This window comes from Narcine bancroftii, chromosome 4, assembly GCF_036971445.1.
Source record: "Narcine bancroftii isolate sNarBan1 chromosome 4, sNarBan1.hap1, whole genome shotgun sequence".
In the NCBI taxonomy this organism is placed as follows: domain Eukaryota; kingdom Metazoa; phylum Chordata; class Chondrichthyes; order Torpediniformes; family Narcinidae; genus Narcine; species Narcine bancroftii.
The window spans coordinates 103,034,480-103,057,315 of NC_091472.1; the positions used below are offsets into that span (position 1 = coordinate 103,034,480).

Here is a 22,836-nt window from a genome sequence, read left to right on the forward strand (position 1 = left end):
GCTGTGCTGTATCTCTAAAATTTAAAAAATTGTTAATTTTTTGCACTGACTGCAACTGTGAATGTTTTTTTTTCTGCCCTTTAATATTTATCATCTCTATTTCTGTCTTGGCATATTGTGGTAATTTCATATATACTATTGTAGTTTGTGTATTTTATATACCCTTCTGACTGAAGCAAGTAAGAATTTCATTGCATCTGTACATTGTTCCTGCATAAAATACAAACTTTCCTTGTATTATTTACCCGCTGTATGAGTTGATCTGCCTGGGTAGCATACACAAAAAAAACATTTTTACTGGTTTGATAAATGTTCTGCTATTCAATTCAATATTGGTAATAGTCTGGCTGGCTTGTTAATTGTTTTCTAAATTTAGACATACAGCACGGTAACTGAACATTTTGGCCCACAAGTCCATGCCACCCAATATACACCCCATTAACCTACACCCCCGGTACGTTTTGAACAGAGGGAGGAAACCGGAGCCCCTGGAGAAAACCCTCACAGACACGGGGAGAATGGACAAACTCCTTACAGGCAGCATGGGATTCAAACCCTGGTCCAGTTCTGATCATTGGTGCTGTAAAGGCATTGTGCTAATTGCAATCTGTCTGTGTACCCTTGCATGACAAATTTGTACAAGGAAAGCATATCAGTACAAGAGTGAAAAAGCCTTTGGATGTTTTTCTTCTAACTTGCTTTACATCCTGCACCCTAGTCCCTCTCCTCTCAGTCTGACCAGCATTTGGTCTTTAGACTGGTAATGGGCATTGGCATTTTGGTATTGTTCTGGTTGACCTGATCTTTAACACATCTTCCCTTCTCCTCCCCTCTCTGCCTTCTGCAGGACAGTTCCCTCAAAGACTCCTTCATCCAATCCTCCCTTCCAACCAATCGCTCCCTTGGCACCGATCCCTGTGATTGTAGGAGGTGTCCCATTTATACCCTCACATCCTTTCTCACCACCATTCAGGACCCCAAACAGTTCTTCCAAGAGAAGCAACATTGCACTTGTGATTCTGCAGAGGTCATCTACTGAATCCGGTACTCTCTTTGGGACCTTTTCTACATTGGAGAGACTGGATACAAACTGGGATATCATTTTGTTGAGCATCTTCCAGTGCCATTCATTTCAATTCCTTGCACCATTCTCTTGATGACATGTCTGTCCATGGTCTCATGCACTGCCAGACTGAGACCACCTGCAAATTGGAGTAACAACACGTCATCTTCCATTTGGACACCCTCCAAATGAATGACATTAACATTGGCTTTTCTGGCTTCTATTTACCCCCTGCCCTCCATCTTTCCTTGTGTCTCCTTTCCTTGAGCTCTCACTCTCTCTTCCCTTTTTCTCTTCATAGAGCCAAAATCAACCCCCCTCCACCAATCAATTTTCACCTTTCCTCTTTCCTGTCCTCTTATCATATCCAATTAACACCTTTTGCTGTTGGTCTGTACTCCTCCCCTATCATTCTTCACTTTCCCCCAGCCTTTTAATTCAGATGCCTGTCTGCTTTTTACTCAAACTTTGAAGAAAGGCTCAGGCCAGAAATGTCAGTTTTATATATCTTGACCTGCTGAGTTTCTCCAGCATTTCTGTGCTTTTACTACAATCAGCATCTACAGTCTTTCATGTTTCACTTTCTTTTTACCACCACTATCACCCTCCTGCTCAGGAAGCCTTTGTCTTGTGATCACTCATCCTACCCTATGTGACTCATCTTCCTCTACCAAGAACCATGGACCAATAGAACACTACAGCAATGAAACAGGCCATCTTGGGCCAAACAATTATTCCACCTCGTTCCGTCGACCACACCCAGACCATAGACCTCCACTTGCCTCTCATCTGTGTACCTATCAAAACTTCCCTTAAAAGTTGAAATCACACCTGCATCCACCACTTTAGCTGGCAGCGTATTCCACACTCTCACCGCTCTCTTGAGTAAAGAAGTTCCCACTAAATGTTCCCTCTGAACATCTTATTTGTCACCCTTAATCCATGTCCTCTCATTCTTGTCTCACCCAACTTCAGTGGAGAAATCCTACTTACATTTATCCTGTCTATACCCTCATAATCTTGTATATCTCTATTAAATCTCCCTCATTTTCTGACACTACAAGGAATAAAGTCCCAACCTATTCAACCTTTTCTGATAACTCGGTTCCTCAAGTCCTACCAATATCCTTGTAAATTTTCTCTGCATTCTTTCAATCATATTGGTACCTTTCCTATAGGTAGGTGACCATAACTGCGTACGATACCCCAAATTTGGCCACACCAATGTCTTGTACGTCTCCACCATAACATCCCAACTCCTATACTCACTACTTTGATTTAAGAATTCCAAGGGCTTTTGAGAAATCATGCTCCCACATGTTTTATGTTCCACCACACTCTGCAATTCCCTATAGTTTTCCGTGCCAAGTCCCACCACAGTTTTTCCTCTCAAAGTGCAACATCTCACACGTTCGCATTACATTCTATCTGCTGTTTTACAGCCCATTTTTCCAGCTGGTCCACATCTCGCTGAAAGCTTTGGAAGACTTCCTCGCTGTCCACTACGTCTCCAATTGCTGATGAAGTTTACCACATTATAAGCCAGATCATTGATATAGATGACAACTAACAATATATCTGAGGCACACTAGTAGTCACAGGTTTCCAGTCAGAGAGGTAATCATCTACTACCACTTTCTGCCTTCTCCTGCAAAACCAATGTCTCATCTAATTTACTCCCTCATCTTAAATACTGACTGATTGAACCTTCTTAACCAATCTCCTATGCAGGACCTTGTCAAAGAGCTTACTAAATGCCATAAAAATCCACTGCCTTTCCTTCTTCAGTTTTCTTGGTAATCTCTTTGAAAAACTATAAAATTGGTTTAATGTGGCTATGTTGACTATTCCAAATCAGACCTTGTCTGTCCAAATACTTGTATATCTGATCTCTTAGAAGGCCTTCCAATAACTCACCCACTACTGACGTCAGGCTCACTGGCCTATAATTTTCTGGATTATTCTTTAGCATTTCTTAAACAACGGAAGAATCCTCCAGCACCTCACCCATGGCTAAGGACATTTGAAATACTCTGCTGGGGATCCTGACATTTCTGTACAAGCCTCACTCAAGGTCTGAGGGTGTATGTTGTCAGGCCCTGGGAATTTATCCACCCTTATTTGCCTCAAGACAGCAAGCACCCCCTCCTCTGCAGTCTGTTTAGGATCAATGACCTGACTGTTGTTTTGCCTCACTTCTATAGATTCAGTGTCTGTCTCCTGAGCAAAAAAAAAATCCGGATATCCTTTGGCTCCCGGCCACTCTGATGTTCAAAAGGGTCAATATCCCTTATAATCTATTCTATTCTGAATATATCTGTCGAAGCCTTGCCTGCCATTTTTATTCCCTTTGCTGGCTCACATGACCCATTTGTTTCTCTTGCCTAGCTCTCCTATTCTCTGGCATCAATGCCTCTGACCGTCAACCTTTGGCTTTCCCTGGTCTACCATGGGCTCCTGTCCCACTCTGTCCGTTTGACACTGGCTTCTCTCTGTCTTTCCCAGTCTTGATGAAGAGTTCCGGCTCTGAACCGGATGAAAATGTAAATCTTACTCCCGATGCTGCTCGACCCGCGGAGTTTAACAGATTGTGGTTAACTTCTTGGAAGAACCTTTCCTGGAAGATCTCAGGATCTGCCCGTACACTCGCAATAGGAGTTGAGTGTAAGTTTGATCGCGGGTGTTCGTCCGTGAGTAGCTGCCCAAGGGTCATCCCGAGCTGCTCCTGGGGTGGAAGAGGAGCAGGAGTTCCATCTCTCAGGGGACGGAATCCCCAATGGGCGGATTACGGTCCCTACTCAAAACCATTTAAGCGATGGAGTTTCTGGATGATATTTGACCCAGGGTAGCCTCAGCTCTGGGTGAGGATAGGTCATGCCCTTTGTCCAAGTCATACGGTTCAGGGTCTCCGAAGAGGGCTGGCTGGAGCGACCACATCTCTGGGTCGAGTGTTGTGAATAAAATAAAACTATTTTATTAGGGGGCAGCCCTTAAAATGTGTGTGTGAGGGGAATGGGGTTCTCCGACAACTGCGCTTGCAGGGAATGCGTCTTGAACTGAATACTGCCCTGCAGTGCTGGCGTACTGCCACCTTGTGTTGTCAGTTCAAACCGGAGCCTCTCGCCCGGATTGATGGCTCTGGGTCCCAGTCGCTTGTGAGCGAGCACCGTGTGCTGGGCGCCGACGCGCGTCCGCTGGCAGTCGGTTGAAGAAGACCTCCGCTTTCTTCTCCGCTGAGTTGATATTGGAACTCCGCAGAGAGCTTTCTTTTGCTTGCAGTTTCTGAGAGCAAATCGGGGATGTGCTTTGCTTTGGAATAATAAGCGAAATGCCTTCCTTTGCTTCTCCAAGTCTAACAACGCGTGGACAGGTTGCAAGGAGGTTAATCCACAGGGTAAGTCTATGCCGGTATCGTGCTTTTTAAAGGCTAATTCACAGAGTGAGTATCTCTGATCGTATTGCGTTTTTTTTAATCGCTTTGTCTTCAGCAGACGATCAGTCTCAACCCCGATTCCTTTTAAAAGCTTGACGCGATTTGCTGCAGCGGTAATAACTGCCCTGCGCTTGCACGCAGCCTGAATAATCGCCCCTTATTTCGGGCTCATTATCCATTAAGCATTGCACGGATGAATGAGTAAGAGGAATGATATAAGGGGGACTCCAACCCCCGCCCCCGGGTTTTTATTTGTGAGTGGGTGACATCGTGGCTTGACGGAGCAATTCTTATCCGATTATTCCCGATTGCCTTGGCAAACAAGACTGCAAGCCCCCCAGACTTGCTTCTTGTGTTGTTGCAGCTCATCTGTACACTAGGAATGCACCAAAAAAAAAGACACGCTGATTTGCTTGTGGTCACCAATCTTTCCATGATTTGTGATTTTGGTTACAAGTTGATTCAATGCACCTCTACCTTTTGATTTCGCATATTTAGGCACACTTTTTGTTGACTGTAGTGAGAGAGGAATTCTGCCATTTCTAGTTCCTTTGATTTTTTTTTTACACCGTAGAAAGAGTTTCAGTTAATGTAAACTTCCAGTTCCATCCATGACGAGAAAGCTGACTCACGGCAGATGTCACAACCTGGTGACTGGGAGGAAAAGAAGTCGGGGAAAAGGAAGCTGGCGATCCGTGAGCAAGTACCTACATCACTCCCACCTCCCGTGTGTTTTGCACGTACATCGAAACCCTGGTCTCGGATTCTCCCCAGTGGGTGGATCCTCATGAAAACCTATTTTGTGGCCTTGGTTCAATAACTATTGGAGGAGATGAGGAGATAATATGGAGGAAATGCATTTTAAAGGGGAAGGAAGTTAAAACTTTGCAGAGCCTGAAGGAACATTAAACTGCCCTGCTAGACTTGCTGAAAGAAAGGACTGGGGCTTTTTGAATCATGTTATTTTTAAAAAATCCTAATTTAGACTTATTTTTGTTGGCTTCACATTTTGGAAGGGGCCAATGCAGATGTCAATTATGTTTCAGTAGGTTGTCGCTCTGCCTTTGCTTCAAGGTGAGAGTTTATGCACTGAATCTCAAGATTTAAACATTTTCTACCAGCCCGACTTTACAATAAGAGAGAGAGAGAGAGAGAATCCAGAATTCACCAGCAAGTACGTCTTTAATTGGTCTCTGCCTCTTGATAAATGCGTCCGATCTCCACCCACCCACCCACAGCCTCCAACCTGATAGTGCCCCAACCCTACACTTCCCACTTCTATCTATTACCTATGAAACAGACCTCGATGAAGGGTTCCACTCTGAAACGTCAACCATTTATTTTTCTCCCACTGATGCTGCTTGACCCGCTGAGTTCCTTCAGCAGGTTGGGTTTTTTTTTGCTCCAGATTCCAGCATTTGCATTTTCTCATGATGACTTCCAGCAAAAATCTTCAGCTTTGTATGCATCAGGTATGATCATTCAGAACAGACCAAGTTGATTTTAAACAATTAGAACTCCCTGACAAATGGAAACACCTCTTAAAGCTAAAACGGACTTATTGCATCCAAAAAGCATTCTTGATTAAAATAGAAATAACTTTAACTCTTGTTTTCATTTGGCATTCTCCTTCAAAAAGTGTTCTTTTCCCTCCACTACCATCAATTCAGCTCTCACCCACATAGCCTTCATTTCTCACACATCTGCCCTGACCCCCTCCGCCCAGATGCAACAAGGACGGGATTCCTCTTGTCCTCACCTACCATCCCACCAGCCTCCGCATCAATTTCCACCACCTACAATATGATCCCACCACCAGACCCATTTTCCCTTCTCTCCCTTCTGTCTCCCTCCATTACTCCCTCATCCACTCACCCCTTCCCACCAATCACCCCATTGGTACCTTTACTAGTGACCGCAGTAAGTGCTACACCTGCACCCACACTTTCTCCCTCACCACCATTCAAGGTCCCAAACAGTCCTTTAAAATAAAGCCACTCTTCAGTTGTGAATCTCCAGGGGCCATCTACTGCATCTGGTGCTTCCGTTGTGGCCTCCTCTACACCAGAAAGATTAGACGCAGACCGGCAGTTCACTTTTTTGAGCATCTTCATTCTTTCCACTGCAATAGCAGGGATCTCCCAGTGGCAACTCATTTCCCCACCCCAATCTCATGCTGATATGTCTGTCTATGATCTCATCCATTGCCCAACTGAGACCACCCACAAATTGGAGGAACAGCACCTCCTATTTCATCTGGGCATCCTCCAACCAGATAACATTGATGTGAACATTTTCCATTTGGCTCTCCCCTTGTCTCTCTCCCTCCCTATCCCTCTATCTCCTTTCTTCCAGACCTGTGCCCCTTCCCCCCGATAAATTCTCAGCTTTATTCTCCTGCCCTTCAGTTCATGTTCACCTCTGGCCGATTAGTTGTTGGCCTCTGCTCTCCCTCCTCCACCTACCTTTTTATTCATGCACCTGCCTGCTTTTTGCTCATACCCTGGCAAAGTGCTCAGGCCTCAAATGTTGATTACATCTCTTTACCTCCTGTGGATGTTGTGGCACCTGCTGAGTTCTTCTAGCATTTTTTCTGCATTTACTACAATCAGTGTCTGCAGACTTTCATGTTTCACCCCCTGACTTTAACTCTTAACTGACAGATGCAATCAATTTTTAAAAATTACCTTTTATTCAAGGTCATTGATAAATTTGAAAAACTGTGGGAGGGAAGTAGATGTGTGAGAGAAAAATAAAACTGATGCTGAGTTCTTGGCTTCCTTGCTGTCCTTAATGCAATGGATGAGAAAGTAAAAAGAAAAAGCTCTGGGAGATCCCAATGTTTTAACACTAATTAAGTATTTTTGCAGTGCATGTGTTTCAATGAAGAAAGCAAGGCAGCCAAGTTGTACACAAGATGTGGAGAAGAATTATAATGATCTGATAATTTTATTGGTAGCTGAGGCCAGGAAATGGGATATAATAATCCTACTCTTTGGTGGTGGTAGGGGAGGGGTGGGAGAGACATAAGAATATTAATAATGGGGAATGGAAGGGTGGCACGATTGGCGTAGTGGTTAATGCAATGTCTTTACAGTGCCAGCGATCAGGACTGGACCGATCTGCACGGTCTGTGTGGGTTTTCTCCGGGGGCTCCAGTTTCCTCCTACTGTTCAAAAACGTACTGGGGGAGGGAGGGTGTAGGTTAATGGGGTGTAAATTGGGTGGAACGGACTCCTAGACCAAAATGGCCAGTTTCCGTGTCTAAATATTTTTTAAATGGGGAATGGAGGGGTTGGAGTGAACAAAATGCTGATTTTGTGTTTTATTCAAAAATCAGCATCTTCAAACAGTATTGAACTCCCTTAGAACAAGTTGGCCTAGATTTTATGCACAAGGTGCCAGGACAAGACTTGCTTCAGTCAGAGAATTGTAGGTTTACGAATATTATTAAACCAACCATTCTTTACACCTAAATCTGTATTAGTTTGGGATCAAATTTGGTGGTCGTGTAGCGATTGGGAGAAGAAATTGGCAACATATTGACTAAGTAGTAAAGAATAGTGCTGTTCATCTATGAAGTCAGTGTTGGAGCTGATAACATCAACATTCTAGGAGATGGAGATCATGGGTTTGGGTGAATGCTGTTGATACTGTTGCTGTCTTCTGTGTTAGTCATTCTATAATGTGGAGCATTTGAAAATTGTAAGCTACCTGACTGCAGGCAAGTGTGGCACAATGGTGCATCTGTTGTTGCTGCTGTTTCACTCCTCCAAGGACTGGGGTTTTATCCTGATGTTCTCCAAGTGATCACATGCATTTCCTTTTGGTGCCCCTATTTCTTCCCATGAGTCAAAGATGTGGTGATAGTTTAATCGTCACTGTAAATTACTCCTTAGTGAGGATAAGTAGGCATGAGAGAGAGTAAGTTGTAAGGGGGCATGAAACTGGTATTGCTCTGGTAGGAGCTGGTGTGAAACCACTGAGCTAAATGAGCTGTATGTCACAATAAGCCAATAATTTCTCAGGGCACCTGTGCAGTTGGCATTTGCAAGGAAAGTTAGTTTAAGTGGGAGATTGAAGCCCCTCAGAATCTAAAAGTGCTGGAGAAACTCAGCAGATCACACAGCGTTCACAGAAAGCAAAAAGGAGTCTATTTCAGGATTGAACCCTTCATCATGAGTGTCAATTAGGTGTCTGTCTGATTTTCAGAAATGTTGAGCTTTCTCACCTTTTTGCATGCAATGAATTCTTGGTGCAAACTTACTCCCAAAAGAAGTTTGGTAAAATCCAGGACCTAAAATGTCACTTCTCAGGCAAAATTTATTTTCTTTAACAATATCAGATTCCTGCTGCATGCGGTTGCAAATGCTTGCAACTATTTTTTAATGTATCATGTAGCATGACCTTTTATTTGATGACCTAATTTGCAGTGATTTGTGGGATACTGTAAACTGATCAGATAACTACATTTGCACTCTGAATTGAAGTCTGTTCCCTAAATGCCAAGAACATGTTTCAAATGGGTTCTCAATGATTGAGGTGTTTCAAAAGTTTTGTAAATAATTTTCCAACTGGAAGAACTATTTGAACAATTTGTAATGATTGCCAAGAAATCCTCAAGTATAAAGTAGGCAAGGAGCACATAACAGTCCTGATGCAATTCCTAAAACCAAAGCATCCACAATTTTCTCTGGTGTTGAAAATGTTATTTTAATATTGGCCAACAACTTCAATAAATTGTCTACCATGAGTTTTTTGGGTGTCTTCCATGTGTGAATTGGTTAACAGTCAAATAAGTTGCCGAGATGTGCCCCACTCTCACAGTTGAGGTACAGTTGCCATGATGAGATTTGGAGTTATGAATGAGATTTGGAGTTCCTCAAGCTTCTCATGTATCCTTCCTAACAGTCCTCCAATTTGAGGATTCCAAATCTTGGATCTTGGCGCCATGAGTTGATCACAACAGAACCACATCAAAGCTCTTCTACAAATCTCTTTTTTTTTGACCAAGTGGCAATTTTGGATTGTGTCACTGTGAAGGGCCATGGAATAATTTGGACTTTGTTGTTCCTTTGGTTTCAGGCTTTCTGTCTGATTTAATAAAGACGTTCATCGAGGCAGAAAAAGTCCAATTAAAAACAGAGACCCCCGTAGTGCTAAATAGAGGGCTTTCGCATTTGCAATGGATGCTGGGATAGCTCCACTTCCATTGTTCCCAAAAGCGAACACCGCGCCATTTTGCCTTTTTCTTTGGGATTTGCAACCACAAAATGTCATTGTTGAACCATGTGATTAACGAACCTGGTCAGCACTGAGAAAATGATCTTGGCCGCACTAAATTCTTTTAGAAGATAAACTTTATTACTCTCTGTAGGTCAGGAATCGTGATTGAAAACTATAAATTGGATTAATAATCACGTTTTTCTGCAATGAAGGACATGAACGTCCATCTTCACCCGGCAACGATTTTGTCTCAAAGGGTCAATTGCACGGGGACTTGAAAGGCTGTGTCTCTTCCTTTCGAGCAAACTCCTTTCACTTGAAAGGAAATCGGAACTGTCAGCCTGTAACACGAGGGGAGAATCTCTTTTGAGGGCAAGAGGTGAATCTCAGTTTCTAAGTGGTAACTGCATCGCGCCTTACCCCGTCTCAGAAGTCTCCGGACAAATAGAGATGGTGGAAATCTGGTCTGAAGATGCCTTTTTTTACTCCTCACACCACGAGGGGTGGGGGCAAAGAGCGGAGACCTTCGTTCCAACTCGGGAAGGAAGGGGGAAGCTTCCTTGCAAATGGCTATTTTTTTTAAAAAAAGAGCCTTTTTATTTCCCCGGCCCGGACGGTGAAAGTTGCTCCGCTTTCGCTGCAGGTGATGGCTCTTCTCGGCGCGCCCACAGCCGCAGTGCATCGGGAGCCACTGCTCTCGCTGACCTTCGCGCTGCGGCACGGCCGGCGCGGGGCCTGTCGTCATAGCAACGGCTGCCTCGCAACTTAAAGGTCAGCGGGGTGGCCCTCTTCGCGACCCGGAGCCCGACGGACAAAGCCTCCGCATCCAATGGGGAGGGCCCTCGGCAACGGCTCCTCATTGGTGGAGATGTGTGAAGGCATCACGTGGGCTGAGTGCTGGAGCCCGGAGGGGGGTGCTTTGGTCCACAGATGCCATTGTCGATTCGGGTCTCTTCACTGCTGTTCCCTCACCACCCACCCGCCGCCTAAACACCCCGCCTTGTATCCTTAGAGAAGTGAATGCGAAGTTTTCGTGGAGGCGCTGTGAGAAGTGAGGTATTTGTCAGGCTCGTTGGTTGGCAAAGGCATCTCAGCAGCCAAGGGCTCTCTCTTGCTGCTGCAGTTCCTTTGGTCAGACCTCAACAGTCTCCACGTGTCGTGGAGCGGTGTTCCTCTGTCGCTGCTCGAACCAGGAGCCAAATGAAGGATGAGCAGCATCTCTCCGCGTGGAGAATTGTTGACTTTCTGATCTGGGGCGAGTGCTGAGGGGTCTCGGCCAGAAATGTGGACAATCCCTCGCTTTGCGCACACACGCTTCCTTTGGCACTTGAAAACAATTGGATCAGAGTGCCGAATAAGAATATGGTACCTCCTGATCCCAGTGTCTGATAGTCAATGTGACCCTTTTTCTCCCTGCGCTTTCCTCTCAGTGTAAAAGTTGGTCCAAAAGTTTATCTAAATGTTTTAAAACATTTGCCTCTGCTTCTTTTGCCACCATCAGTGAAGATTGGTGGGGTGCCTTCACTTTGATTTCTCATCGATCTATGTCCTGCGATGTTGCTGCTTGTAGAATGTTTTACTCAAGCCAACAGAACTTTTCTCCAAAATAACAGCAACTTCACAGGGAAGGAAGGGGGTGGGTGGGTGGGGGGTCAATTGACTGATTTACCTCCACAAACCAGTTAACAGTACTACCTGCGCACGTTTCCGGTCGACTACGAGGGAATGAGTCTCAGGCAGGCTTTCTACCCCAGCGCACCGTTGAGAATAGAGTGCTTCGGATCAGGCAGACAAATCAGGCGGTCTGATCAGCTGGTGCGAGGTTGAAAAATTAAACACCTACTTTTCATGAACAGTTAGATTGAGTGTTTGAAAGAAGGTGTCAGACCCCAAATCTAGATATGACTCTAGAATATTTCCTTTTTAGTTGAAGGATGGAAACCAATTTATTATTTTGGAGGGGTGGGGGAAAAAATAAGGTGTTCTGATTCAAATATTTCTCTCTGGTGTATCTGACTTGAAGAACTTTTGTAAGTAAAGGAAAAGTATTTAAAAGGCATATACTTTTTCAGGGGGGGGGAACCTAGCCATCGGCTCAGTATTGCCATTTATATCAGAGTGAAAGGTTGTGAGTTTCCATTAGGGGTGGCTGGGCTTGAAGATGTGTGGCAAGGATACAACTCAGGTTTCAAATTTATTGTCAGTGTACATGCATGACATCACATACAACCATGAAATCCCTTTTTCCTGTGGGCATGGCAGAATGGTAGTGCAAAAAAAACTACGCTGTGTAAACATGTAAACAAATAAAAGAACCGTAAACTGATAATGAATGTAAACTGTGCAATACAGAGAGAACAAAGAAAATCAATCAATGAAGTGCACAAATAAGAGTCCTTAAATGAGTCCCTGATTGAGTTTGTCATTGAGGAGTCTGATGGTGGAGGGGTAGCAGCTGTTCCTGAACCTGGTGGTGCGAGTCTTGTGGCACCTATACCTCTTTCTTGATGGCAGCAGCGAGAACTGTGTGATGGGTCGCGTGGATCTTTGATGATTGCTGCTGCTCTCTGACGACAGCATTCCCTGCAGATGTAGTCAATAGTGGGGAGGGTTTTGACTGTAATGTCCTGGGCTGTGTCCACTACCTTTTGGGGCTATTGGTGTTCCCATGCCAGATTGTGATGCAGCCAGTCAGCACACTTTTCTACCATACCTCTGTAGAAATTTTACAGGGTTTCTGGTGTCATTACCAAGCCTCCCAAACTCCTGAGGAGGTGCTTTCTTCATGATGCATTTGGTGTGTTGGGTCCAGGAAAGATCCTCCAAGATAGTGACTCCCAATTTGCAGATGGTTTTATTGTTGTACTGAGCTACACAGTTGTAGTTGTAAAGTGAGTAGAGCACACTAAGAACACAGCCCTGGGATGCTCCAGTACTGATGGAGATTGTGGGGAAGAAGTTCTTACCAATCTTCACTGATCGTGGTCTGGAGGTGAGGAAATCCATGATCCAATTACACAGTTGGCTGTTAACTCCTAGGTCTTAGACTTTTGCTGATCAGATTTGAAGGGATGATGGTGTTAAGTGCCGAACTGCAGTTGATAAAGAGCGTCCTGGTGTATGCATCTTTTGTATTGTATTATTGGTCTTCATTTGATCATCAATCCCCATTGTTTCCCAAGATGGGACAAGAGCCATGATTTGTGTAAGATACTACTAGGGCCTAGACTATCTGCTTCAGTTGATGGAAAAGATTGTATGTTGTTATGTGAAAAAAAGCAAGGAGTTGTCTTGTGTCCTCTCTTGTATAACAATGGCATTGCAGATTATGTGGCTTCTTATCATGTTGCTTGTGGGATCTTTCTTTTTAAATAACTGTCTTCTTCCACTACAAAACACTGATTGCACTCTGGCATTGTTAGGAAGTCCTGAAGTCATCAAAGATGCTGCAGAATGGAAAAATCTTCAAAAATAGGAAGATAAATTGAACAAATTATTGAGACCTGGAGTTGGTGAATTGAGCCTAATTTGCAAATATTTAAATTTCTGGATTACGAAGGCAAAATGAAAAGTAATCTTTTTCTCTCTTCAATTCATATAAGCATTATTCAGGCAATTCACCTCATTGAATAATTATAGCACAGAATTTACTTCTGTACCTTGGAGGTCTGTCTGCTGATTGACTGTTGTCCTTTGCAGTGAGCTGGGACATTGTGCTGTATCATTGTGTTTGGAGTCTGCATTGTGGGCCCTTCAGTGCTGATCCAGCTGTATAAATGTGTGTCCTGTGACTTCAAATTTGATCCTTGCGCTAAAAATTTAATCTGTTTTCTTGTGAAGCAATTCATAAGCGATTAAGCTAAAGCGTTGGTAATGATGAATTGGGGACTTACTGGCAGGTCCCATCTTGGAATTTTGTGCAAGTCCTGTTGTTTTGCTTCCTGTGTTTATCCATGAACCATTTGCACAGAGGCATGAGTTTCATTGCTGCCACGGTGGGCGGAGTGTCACTTGTGAGGTTAATGCTTCTCGATGAATAACAGTGGATTTCCAATCTTTGCTCGAGTGTTGTAAGGAAGGGGCATTATTCTCTGTGGGCTTGAAACCTGGTAGCTTGAAGTTTGAATTAAGCCTTGATCTGTTCACCGTTCCTAGACTGGTTTTCTGAATGCAAAGTGGGACCTGTAGCTTTAATCTCCCTGACATGGCTCAATCGTGCAGAGCATAGTTGAAATGCTGGGAGAAATAACTCCTGTCTTGCTTTGCAGTCGCCCTTTGTTTACCTCCTGGTCCATCATTAATCTTACATTAATTGGAAAAGTGATATTTCAACATGTCCAAATCTTTTACATATGTATTTCCAAAGAACTTCAAAAGTTCATGCTTTCTGTCTCCTGATGGAATATAATGGTCAATGCAACAGCGTCTTCAATGGCATTGCTACTCACAATAAGGATTTCAACCTCCCAATTTGCATCCAAACATTCTTTGCACTTGATCCTATTTTTAATGCATTTCATTTCTCAGGAAAATCTGGAATCTGGCAAAGCACTTGAAGTACTTTTCACTGCTCTAGTACTTCTGGTGAAGGTTCTTCCAGAGTATTGTTGGGAGGGAGATTTAGCATTGAGACACAGATTGATGATACATTAAGAGATTGGGATGGTGTGTGGCTTGGAAGGAGGCCTGGAGATTGTGGTGTTCCCACATGACTGTTGCTTCAACCTTACTGGTGGCTGTAAGTATTTGAAACTCTGGAGTAAGCAGCCTGGATGAGTAACTGCAGGACATTTTATTGATGGTACACAGATTAAAAACCCTTGCGTAGGAGGGAATGAATAAGCTGGTGGATGGTGTGCTGCTCAAGGGCTGATTTCTTCTGGACAGTGTTGAGCCTCCTGAGTTCTTTGTGCAGTGCTTAGTGGAGTACTGCACAAGTTGGGAGTATTCTATCATGCTCTGAACTTGTTCCTTGTGGAAAGTGCCATGGATATCAGGAGTATACATCTCTATATTTAACTTGCTTGTGACCACAGTAATTTTGTGGCTCTTATCATTGAGTTTCTGGTCAACAGCAACTCCAACGATGTTGGGGTACTCTTGGCATGGTAATGTAATTTGAATATAAAAGTCAAGTGGTTAGATTACTTTGTTGCTTGATTGTTGCTTGCTGTGCCTGTTTGTACCTGTGTGTGTCATCTAGATTTTGGTGAATTAGCTGTGGGTTGCTTCATTTTATTAAGGAGTTGCAAGTAGAACGTCGAATATTGTACAATCATCAGTGCATATCTGACTGCGTGATGGAAGGGAGGTTCTTGAAGCAGTTGAATATGGTTAATCTGGTTCAATGCTTGAGGAACTGCAGTCATATACTTTGACCCACGTAACATACTGTATACAGTGTACAATTCCAACGATTGGAGTGTTTTCTCCTTGGTGCCTCATGTCTTCAGTTTTACTAGAGTCCATTGAAGTCGTGGTCAATCAAATGCAATCATATAGTGACTTTCAGGTTACCTGGAAGTCTGATTCCCTTTTGGACATAGCCTGATGGAAAGCATAGTTGTGTTCCGTTGGAGAAAATTACTGGACTTTCTGAACTGGATTCCAGATTTCAACAGTTCCTTTTTCTTTCTTTCTTTCTTTCTTTCTTTCCTTCCTCTATCTTTTCTTTCTTCTTCATTTTATTTCTCTTTCTGTTCTTTTTCTTTTTGATGGTATTTTTGTTTGGGGGAGGAGGAATGGGGTCTTTTTTAAAATTTGAACAATATGTATCAATGATTCCATTTATTTTATATTTTTGTGATGGTTAAAATTTTTTTAAAACTTTATTTAAAATAAAACTACTAAGCAAACATAGTACAATGTTTCAAACAATCCAAATACATGTGGTATTTATATAAAAAAGAAAAGAAAGTAAAAAGAAATTATAAAAGAAAAGCCTCCTATTAATTCCCCCACCCACCCCACTCAAAAAAAGAAAGGAAAAAGATAAAGAAGGACAAGAACACACCACAGGAATACTTCACTTTCCGAATCTATATATGTATATATATATGTATCTCTTTGACTTGGCTTCGCAGACGAAGATTTATGGAAGGGTAAATGTCCACGTCAGCTGCAGGCTTGTTTGTGGCTGACAAGTCCGATGCGGGACAGGCAGACACGGTTGCAGCGGTGGCAAGGGAAAATTGGTTGGTTGGGGTTGGGTGTTGGGTTTTTCCTCCTTTGTCTTTTGTCAGTGAGGTGGGCTCTGCGGTCTTCTTCAAAGGAGGTTGCTGCCTGTAAAATGTGAGGCGCCAAGATGCATGGTTTGAGGCGATATCAGCCCACTGGCGGTGGTCAATGTGGCAGGCACCAAGAGATTTCTTTAGGCAGTCCTTGTACCTCTTCTTTGGTGCACCTCTGTCATGGTGGCCAGTGGAGAGCTCGCCATATAACACGATCTTGGGAAGGTGATGGTCCTCCATTCTGGAGACGTGACCTACCCAGCACAGTTGGATCTTCAGCAGCGTGGATTCGATGCTGTTGGCCTCTGCCATCTCGAGTACTTCGATGTTGGAGATGAAGTCGCTCCAATGAATGTTGAAGATGGAGCGGAGACAACGCTGGTGGAAGCGTTCTAGGAGCCGTAGGTGATGCCGGTAGAGGACCCATGATTCGGAGCCGAACAGGAATGTGGGTATGACAACGGCTCTGTATATGCTAATCTTTGTGAGGTTTTTCAGTTGGTTGTTTTTCCAGACTCTTTTGTGTAGTCTTCCAAACGCGCTATTTGCCTTGGCGAGTCTGTTGTCTATCTCGTTGTCGATCCTTGCATCCGATGAAATGGTGCAGCCGAGATAGGTAAACTGGTTGACCGTTTTGAGTTTTGTGTGCCCGATGGAGATGTGGGGGGGGCTGGTAGTCATGGTGGGGAGCTGGCTGATGGAGGACCTCAGTTTTCTTCAGGCTGACTTCCAGGCCAAACATTTTGGCAGTTTCCGCAAAACAGGACATCAAGCGCTGAAGAGCTGGCTCTGAATGGGCAACTAAAGCGGCATCGTCTGCAAAGAGTAATTCACGGACAAGTTGTTCTTGTGTCTTGGTGTGAGCTTGCAGGCGCCTCAGATTGAAGAGACTGCCATCTGTGCGGTACCGGATGTAAACAGTGTCTTCATTGTTGAGGTCTTTCATGGCTTGTTTCAGCATCATGCTGAAGAAGATTGAAAAGAGGGTTGGTGCGAGAACGCAGCCTTGCTTCACGCCATTGTTAATGGAGAAGGGTTCAGAGAGCTCATTGCCGTATCTGACCCGACCTTGTTGGTTTTCGTGCAGTTGGATAACCATGTTGAGGAACTTTGGGGGGCATCCGAGGCGCTCTAGTATTTGCCAAAGCCCTTTCCTATTCACGGTGAGGTCAACAAAGGTGATGTAGAGTCCTTTGTTTTGTTCTCTGCACTTTTCTTGGAGCTGTCTGAGGGCAAAGACCATGTCAGTAGTTCCTCTGTTTGCGCGAAAGCTGCATTGTGATTCTGGGAGAACATTTTCGGCAACACTAGGTATGATTCATTTAAATTTTAATACCAACAGTTTGTAAATATTGGGTCCATATTTTCCAAAATGTATGATATTCATCTCTTAAATTATAAGTAATTTTCTCAAGTGGAATACAACTCCAAACTTATGCATGATAATGCTCGACATTCTGCTCCCAACCCAGACAGAAGATGACCTTTCCATTTAGAAGTCCAGAATCCAGTCACTGAAAGGAGTGTTGAGTTATGAAGCACAAGATTTGATATGGAAAAAGACATGAAGGTAGATAAATAGCAAGCAAAAATGCCATGGGAGAGAGATCATTCAGCGTGTGTATCTCGTGCTCAATCTTGGGTTTGTTATGACTAATTGTCAGTTAACGTTATTTCAATTTGGACTCTACATGAAATGCCATATGCAGTTCCAATCGCCAAATAATTATAGGAATACCAGGTCACGAGAGTATAGACAAGAAAGATTTGCAAAATTCATACTGTGGAGTCCAGCCTCTAATGAGATTGAACAGAGTGAGTCTTGTTTCTTTCATCAAATCATCTGTCTTGCTTCTTTTAAGTCATTACACTGATGCATGGATTTTAATCAGATCGACACATAAATGTTTCCACTAGTAAACAAACCAAATTGTGGAACCATAAGTAATTTTTTTGTCATATTATGTCTTTCCAGGAGGCCATTTTGGCCCATTGAAATTATGTAAGCTCTGAATTCCTAATGCTCTATTCCCCTGTAACATATTTTCTCTCCCCTGTAATTAACTTCACTAATCTTCTTGCGACACACCTACCAAATGGGATGTTTTTAGATTATGGGAGGGAACTGGGGTATCTAGGAGAGACCCATGTGGTCATGGAAAATTTATAAATTACCTACAGACTGTACCTGAAGTCATTATCACACCCAGGTTGCTGGAGCTCAGGTTGTCTCTGATGAATCCTGTCAGAAATGCAGGAGCAACTTGGAAATTGAATGTAGAAAAAAATTCCTAGTCTCTGAAGTTGAAGTGATTCTTGTTTGATGCATTGTTAACATAGGTCTGTGCCAATTTCTGGTAAAATCTGCAACTTGTTTGAGTAATAGATCTGTGCAAGTGACTTCTGGCTTGCATTAAGCAACTGGAATAGTGGAGCTTTATTTATAAAATATTTTTTCTATTCTTGTAATCCCTGCAGGGATGATGCCTTCTGATTTATCCACTGAATAGCAGATGGGGTCACACTAGGTTTGATCTGTGTGCATCCTTTTGGCTAGGAATGGTGATACAGCACGGATGTGGGCCCTTCAACCCAACTTGCCCATACCTACCTGTAAATCTTGTACCTGCCTCAACCATCACCACTGGCAACTCGCTCCACAAACCCACTACCCTCTGTGATCTGACAACTGCAGTGTTTATTAACCCTTTGAGGCTGGGAGGGCAGGAAAATCAACCAGGGATTTAACGACCCAATTTGCAGTCTGTTGATTGTTAATTGAGCTGCTGAAGCTTGACAGCTGAGCTGACATTGTGTCACAGCAGGAGCCTGTTTGGCCCATTAAAATGAAACAAGCTCTCAAAATTCTCATCATTCCCCACTTTATTTCCCTGTAACCTATTTTCTCTCACAAGTCTTCCCTAATATTCTTTCTACCTACCTATTATGAGGTCATCTATAAAATAGGTATTAGAATCATCCATTGACCTACCAAGGAGGGTTATATAGGGTTATGAGCAGGGACTATATAATCATACTAGATCAGCTCCCCTGATGTATTGAAGGGTAGATTTGTGATCAGAGGTTGGACAACAAAGATTGACCAGATTGATTTCTAGGATGGCTTCTTTATCCAGTGAAGAGACCAGGATTTCTACTTGTCAAGTTTCTAAGAATGAGAAGCAATCTGCTTACACTGCTCAAATTTCTGACAGTGGAGGTAGGAATTATGTTTTCCTTGGCAGGGATGTCTACATCATAGTATGAAAGTAGGCGGCCAGCTATTTGAGACTGAGCTTAAGTAATTTTTTTCCCACCCAGAAAGTAGTGAGTCTCTAGAATTCTCTTCCTAACAGTGCTGTAGAGGTTTGGATTGGGGCATATTTGATATGTCACCAAAAGTTCTCAAACTTCTCCAGGTATACCATGGAGAGCATCCTGGCTGATTGCATCACTGTCTGGTACAGAGGTGCCAGCTCTCAGGACAAGAATAAACTCCATTGGTTTGTTAACTCGGCCTGCAATATCACAGGCACCAGTCTTCACTCTATCGAGGACGTCTACATAAGGCGGTGTCTTAAAAAAAGCAGCCTCTATCCTCAAAGATCCCCACCACCCAGACCATGCTCTTTTCACTCTGCTAACAACAGGAAAAAGGTACAGGTGCCCAAAGACAAGAACTCTGCGGCACAAGGACAGCTTCTTCCCTGCTACCATCAGATTCCTGAATAATCAATGAACCAAAGATACTGCCTCACTTTTCGTGCAATACAATTTTTATTTTTTCATAGTAATGTTGTAAGATGATTATAATATGAACGTTTGCTCTATGATTCTGCCGCAAAACACCAAATTTCATGACTTGTTCATGACAAATTCTGATTCTGATATTTAGATGTTATGAAATATGGGATAGGTTTAGACATGATTAGATTCTGAGGTAAAAGAGCAGCAATTTTATATTGAACAAAGCAGGCACAAAGTGGCCAGGTGGTCTGCTCTTGTTTCTTGCACTCTTTTGAACAGTCATGAATGTGAAGCATTGATGAGCTCCAGATGAGCCTGTGGTCTGTCTGTCATTCAGTAAATGGTCAGTGCTGGCTAAAGAGGCCAAGCATTATGGGAAATCCATACTTCAAGCAGGAAGTCGAAGGCTTTGAGAATGGCAAGGTTTCTTTAAACTCCAGAAACGATCGGATAAATGGAGAACTAAATGTTCCAAAAGACTTGTCTGCAACACCCTCTTGTCTTGATCTATCCCCATGCTGCGGAAAAGAGTTGTTTTCTAAAGGACACACACGATGAACTCCCACAGTTGTTCCCAAGTGGAAGATTAGAGTTCTGCAAAATTGCTTGATCCTTTGTTTAACTTGAAAAAGCTGAATAACAATTTGTCTCATTATTGCTCTTTCCCTACATCTCTGATTTAATTTTCTGTACAGCATATAACAATTCCTTCTTAGAATTTGAATACCACTCAATTTTTCTTCTGTAAGTGCATTCTAGATCACTGCAATTTATTAGGAAAACATTTTGCTCCTCTTGGATCTTTTTTTAAGTTAGCATTTACTACCCATTTCTAATTGCCCTCAAGATGATGGTGAATTGCTGCAATACTTCTAGCGAAGTTCAGTTCTGCACTGCTGTTAAATAGGGAGTTGCAGGATTGGACAGCAAGTCAGGAGGTGTCTTTGGAGGGGAACCTACAGGTGGTGGTGGTCCCTTGTTGGAGCAAAGAGAGTGTTCCATCATCCTCTTGACCTGTCTTTCTAGGTGGTGCAAAGGCCTGTTGGGAGTGAATTACTTCCAACAGGGTTGCCAACTGTGACTTGGTTTGCAGCCATGATGGACGTGTGCTGGCTTGTGGACAATGTCTGGGGTCGGGAACTTGGGATGGTAATTGGTGATGGTCATTGCCTAACACTTTGAATAGAGTGACTTGCCTGCCCATTGTCAGTCTGTATCTGAATGTTATCAAGGATTTTGTGCATCAGGCATGGACTGTTTCATTTACTGAATGCAACTCAAAACATTGGTTTGCACAATGGATCCTTGATACCACACTTGATCAAATGTTGCTTTGATCTCACACATTAATTTCACCTCCGTCTGGAATTAAGTTCCCTCATCCATATTTAAACCAAGGCTGAGCTGAGGATGAAAATCAAGTATGGACCCTAACTGGGTAATAATTGTAGTGCTTCTTGGAAACAATGATGCAGACCTCTTCCATCACTTTGAGTGAGCGATAATTCATAACATTGGACTTCTCTTGTCAACTAGGCTTGCCTGGATACTTTTCTACATTGTTGAGTAAATACTTTGCAACTGTCCTCCTGTAGCTTAGTTAGAGAAGTAGCTGGTTATTCATTCTTACAGCTGGGATACTTTCTGGTCTGAAAGCCTCAGCAGAGACCGTTGGATGAAGCCATCTCCTATTATTGGCTGAAGAATGACCTGTGGTAATGGGTGTCTTCTCCCAGAGGATCATCCACTTGCACTTCCACCTAATGTGATGTGAAATCATTACCATTGATTCTTAAACCTGTTCATGCCATGTGTCAGAAATGACTTTGTTTTATTAAAAAAATGTCATGAAGAGATGTAGATTTGAAGTTGCCTCAATGACTTATTGACTGATCCTTAGGTTCATGCTGATCTGTTGGATTAAATGGGACAAATTTGAAATTTGCTTTGCATATTCTGAATAATATTAATTGTCTAATCACTCTGCAAACATCATAGTTTTTCCTTTCTCTCTTGTAGGTGAGTACCATGTATTCCCAGATATCCTCCCACCTGTTCGAGAGACTCTCTGCCAAAGAGCAACCTTGACTGGACCAAGAGATAATTGGCGCTACGGTGGAATGAGGAGCATGGATTCATGTGACCGTGACCGTCCAATCAGCTACAGTTCCACGTCCTCTTCGGCCTCCTCCAGGGACAGCCGCTGCTCCTTAAGCAGTGGAATGACCCTGGTCTCCAACAGTCACTTGGGTCTCGCTGGCCAGGAGAAAGAAACTGGAGCCATCCGCTTGGAATTGATTCCAACACAATTATCAGGGGAGGAGCTGCACAGAAGAAATAAGCCTGGGTGTGCAAGCTCTGGAGAGGTGGCAGAGAAGAGACCAGCAATCGGTGGGATGAAGAGAGTCGATTCCAGGGGGACCCACAAGAATCGTGCAATCTCGCCAGGGGCAGTTTGTGGAACACCCAAACTCCTTTACGTGGCTAGAGTTGTTCAGGAAATCCTAGAGACGGAACGAACCTATGTTCAAGATCTACAGAGCATTGTGAAGGTATTTACTGAATATAAGTGTCAATCTGGTCACCAGTCCCAACTCTTTCCAGGCTGCTGACAGTTCTTGGTGGTTACAAGCTCATTGGTCACACACCCTTGTCTCAAAATATACTTGTTATTAGTATTGTGTTCCTTATCCACCTTTAACCTCTGTGCCACTTTCACCCTGCTATTTTACAGTTTGAGTTAGAGCAGCTAATTGATACACCAATTAAATTTTAAGCATGAACAATTGTTCATAAATGAAGAAAGACTGAAATATTGTTTGGAGGGCTGTTGGAAATGCAGAGATTTCAGAATGATGGTGAGTGTTTGGGAATTGAGAGGTTCTTTCTTCAAGAGCCAAAGATGTTGGAGAACCACATGCAGTGCAAGTTGAGACAGATGTTTTGCATGACTTGCAGTCTCTTTTTATTTAAATATGCTCAAATGGTCTCCTCTGGTTATTGATGGTCATGCCAGTATAATGTTTCTCAGTAGCTTTACATCTGTCAAATTTTCCCACTGGGAACATGTTTAGCTTCTCGATCCTCGCAGAGTGATGACCATGTAAGTGAAATAAGAGCTAACCAGTCAACACCAT

General features: G+C 43.2%; 1 protein-coding gene and 1 long non-coding RNA gene across 5 annotated transcripts in view; one reads left to right on the top strand and one right to left on the bottom strand.

Moving 5' to 3' along the window:
* The window catches only part of LOC138760930 (uncharacterized), a 36,927-nt gene extending 26,253 nt beyond the window's left edge, over positions 1-10,674 (bottom strand). The window contains exon 1 of one of the 2 annotated variants that reach the window (XR_011355971.1): positions 8,211-10,674. This is a non-coding gene — a long non-coding RNA (uncharacterized lncRNA). The remainder of the gene's footprint in view (positions 1-8,210) is intronic. The other variant, XR_011355970.1, reaches the window with a different exon arrangement.
* The window catches only part of LOC138760929 (pleckstrin homology domain-containing family G member 1), a 233,803-nt gene that overhangs the window by 113,922 nt on the left and 97,045 nt on the right, over positions 1-22,836 (top strand). The window contains exons 1-2 of one of the 3 annotated variants that reach the window (XM_069932266.1): positions 10,489-10,778; positions 21,719-22,251. In XM_069932266.1, the coding sequence (XP_069788367.1) occupies positions 21,820-22,251 (432 nt within the window). In that variant the 5' untranslated portion in view covers positions 10,489-10,778; positions 21,719-21,819. Of the gene's footprint in view, positions 1-10,488; positions 10,779-21,718; positions 22,252-22,836 lie in introns of those variants that run through there. The other 2 variants (XM_069932265.1, XM_069932264.1) reach the window with 2 other exon arrangements.